At 56.9% G+C, this 3326-nt stretch overlaps 1 protein-coding gene across 1 annotated transcript; it reads right to left on the minus strand.

Annotated features, from left to right (window-relative positions):
- Positions 1-2034: 2034 nt before the first annotated feature.
- Positions 2035-3326, minus strand: LOC309839865 (40-kDa huntingtin-associated protein-like). Its single transcript, XM_082681839.1, has one exon. It carries the CDS (start codon positions 3321-3323, stop codon positions 2181-2183), a length of 1143 nt encoding a protein of 380 aa, XP_082537965.1. The 5' UTR covers positions 3324-3326; the 3' UTR covers positions 2035-2180.

Below are 3326 nucleotides of genomic sequence, written 5' to 3' on the forward strand. Positions count from 1 at the left end.
GGCCAAGAGGAAAAATTGAGAATATCATGTAGGTATCTATACAAAAAGAGAATTTAAAAATTTCCACAAATTGATGAAATTCAAAATATAATAATAATGTTTTTGTAATACAGGTCTATTCATGTGAAGATTACAGATATTTTGGGGGGACAACATTTTACTTAACTATGGTTCAAAGTTAGTGTTCCCTACCATTAAAATCAATCCAAATGTTCATCTGTTAATGCTGATCTGTAATGAGATTCTATATACTTCATTTTTTAAATATACCTTTTAAAACAGATAGGTACTGTTAAACACTGACATCATGGAATAATTACATATATATATGGAGAGAGAGAGAGAGAGAGAGAAGGAAGGAAGGAGGAGAGAGAGAGAGAGAAAGAGAGAGATTGATTCTGTTGTTTTTGTTTCTCTGGAGAACTCTAATACTGCTTGTATACCCAATACCAGGCTCTCTGGTAATCCCTCCCCCCACCTCCTCAAAGCAAGGAGTTTAGACCAGAGGTCTAAGGAGGCTTCTCCTTGCGCCCAAACCCAAATGCTGCCACCAGTCACGGTCCATAATTCCTAAGCATTCTTGTCATAAGGACAATAGGAAGGAGGCCAGAGCTGCAGCCCAGGCTGACAAGAGTGTACCAGCAAAAGCAAGAGCACAAGGGAGCACGCACCCTTACCACTGTGGCAACAAGCTGGACTAGGCTTTCAGGGCTCGGAAAGCCCCTTCGGGCAGCCAAGTGAGAGCACAGGAAGGGTGGCTGAATCTGTCTCACATGGGCCTCCCCTACATTTCCTCAGCCACTGCTTCCACACTGCTGAAATAGAAGGAGAAAGGAATACCCTAAAAGCCCCATCCACTTTGGGACACTTAACTCATAGTGACAACACTCCACATATTCCCCCTCCCCCCCAAATACGCAAAACCAAGATCTGTTCCCAAACTGTGTCCTTAAATCTCACCTCAAAAGATTAGTGCTGTCTACAACTTCAGCCCAAAGGATGCGTTTTCCCAAGCCGAATGAATGAGATTACATTCTGAAGAGTTCCTACCATCACTCTCAACACTAAAGGAAATAAAATTGAATTTGAGAAAACAGCTAAGTCGGTTTGCATGCAACGGTTGGACCAAAAAGCCTTGGAAATTTAGTGTTTAAAAATGGAACGCCATCCTGCTTTTGGGGAACAAGGGCACAGTCTGGCATACACACGATCACACGATACCAAAGCAGCATGCCGATTTTACATATTGGAGTTAACTAAGATTTGTAGAAGGATCCGCACTACAAATAAAAGCTGCCACGTGGATTACCCGTACCTCTCGAAATGGAGCCAGAACTGAAAACTCCAGTGCACGTCTGACACCTCTGCTCTGGAGCCCACCCCGCCCTCACCCTCACCCCCACTCCCACCCCGCTCTGCACCGAACACATTCGCACGGCAGCTGAGAAAGGACCACATCGCAAATGATCTCTGTAGATTCACAGGCACACTGTCCATTTCGAATGAACGAATCCATCTTGGAGCTAAAAGGGAGCTATCTGCTTCTGCTTGCCGCCTCCTGCCAGGTAGATAAGCTATTCCCACTTTACAGATAAGGTAAATACGAACCACAAGCTAGGAGGGTCAGAGTGGCTTTATCATGGACTGAGGGCTGTAGCGACAACAGCGTAGTACTGAATCCAATGATTCCCACGAACACGTACGGGGCGCATGAAACACAGGGGGAACTGGGCGATCATGCAGGCGGACATCGAAATACGCTAATCAGAGTCATCGTGAAAAAATCATGCAGCTTAAGTAGCGAGCCAGAGCTGTGCAAATTAACCCTCAGTCGGAAAGAAGGACGCGGGGGGAGGGGAGCCTTGCGGGGGAAGAGGGGTGGGTGGGGACAGTTGGGTGAAAACAGAAGAGGAAAGGGGGCGGAAGGGACTCGCATGGTTCTGTTGCAGTTTCTGGGGAAGAGAATGGGAGACTCTACTCCGATTCTACCATATGGTATTTTTTCTGCCGCTATTGTGGAAACAACGTAACTTGTAGTCAACCACATTCCTCTGGTGGCAACAGGGGTAAGATACACTGCAAAGGCAGAAGCGCCGGGTCAACGCCTCTTGTGTCCCCGTAAACGCGCAGGCGGGTGCGTGAGGCTCGGGGACAGGCACAGAGTCGCTGCGAGGGACTCGTCAGATCCCCTGGCCCGACGGGGAGATGGTTTCCTGCAGAACGAGGTGCAGGAGGTGGTTCTGCTCGGCGCTCAACAGGGGCCACATCTCCACCTGCAGCGACTTGACGGCTTCCGTGTCCTTCTCGTGGGTGGCCATGACCAAGGACTGCAGCAGCAGGAAGAGCTCCTCGGGAAGCGGGCCGCTGCTGTCCTGCCCGTGGCCGTCGAAGGCCTCCCAGGAGTACTTCTCCAGGGTGTGCGCATGCTCCGGCAGGAGCTTGGCAGGCGGCGGCTGCAGGAGCAGCAGCAGCAGCACGCGGGACACCTCGCAGCGGACCAGCACGTCGGCGAAGGCGCCCAGCGCGGCGGGGGAGGGCGCGGCCGCGGCCGCGGCCCCCGCGCCGGGCAGGAGCAGCGCGAGCGGTGGGGCGGAGGCCGCGCCGGCCCCGGGCTGCGGCGCCGGCGGCTTGGGCTGCGGCTGCGGCGGGGGTTGCGGCCCCGTCGGCGGCACCGGGTGGCTGCCGTACTCCCGCGCCAGGAGCTGCATGCGCGTGAAGAGCGCCAGGGCGCCGCTGTAGTCGCGCGCCAGCAGCTGGCAGGACGCGGCGTCGCCGAGCGCCTGCAGGGCGGCCAGGGGCAGCTGGGGCAGCTGCAGCTGCGCGGCGCGTTGGAAGTGGCCGGCGGCGGCGGCCGGCTGGCCCAGGTCGCGCAGGGCGGCCGCCAGCTCGAGGCAGAGCGCGGCGGCGGCAGCCGGCTGGCCTAGCTCCAGGTGCAGGCGCACGGCGGCGCCCAGGGCGGCGGCAGCGGCCTGCAGCGGCTCCCCGTAGGCGGCGGGGCAGGCCAAGCGCTGGCGCGCGTCGCGCTCCTGCCGCAGGAAGAGGCGCGCGGCCTCGGTCAGCGCCAGCGCCTCCCCGGGCCCGTGGAAGAGCGCCTGCTGGCAGCGGGCCACGGCCAGCTGGCACCAGGCCGCGTACGGCAGGCACTCCTGTGCGCGCAGCTCGCGACCCAGCTGGCCGAACTGCTCGCCGGCCTCCGCCACGTTAGGCTTCCGCAGGAACCGCTTCTTCAGCTTGTTGCACACCTGGCGGTAGCGCGCCAGGAAGTCCCCGGCCTCAGGCCCGGGGCCCGCACCGCCACCGAGGCCGGCCGCGGAAGCCGCCATGAT

The sequence above is a fragment of the Grampus griseus genome, assembly GCF_964374135.1.
Source record: "Grampus griseus genome assembly, chromosome: X".
NCBI classification, from domain to species: domain Eukaryota; kingdom Metazoa; phylum Chordata; class Mammalia; order Artiodactyla; family Delphinidae; genus Grampus; species Grampus griseus.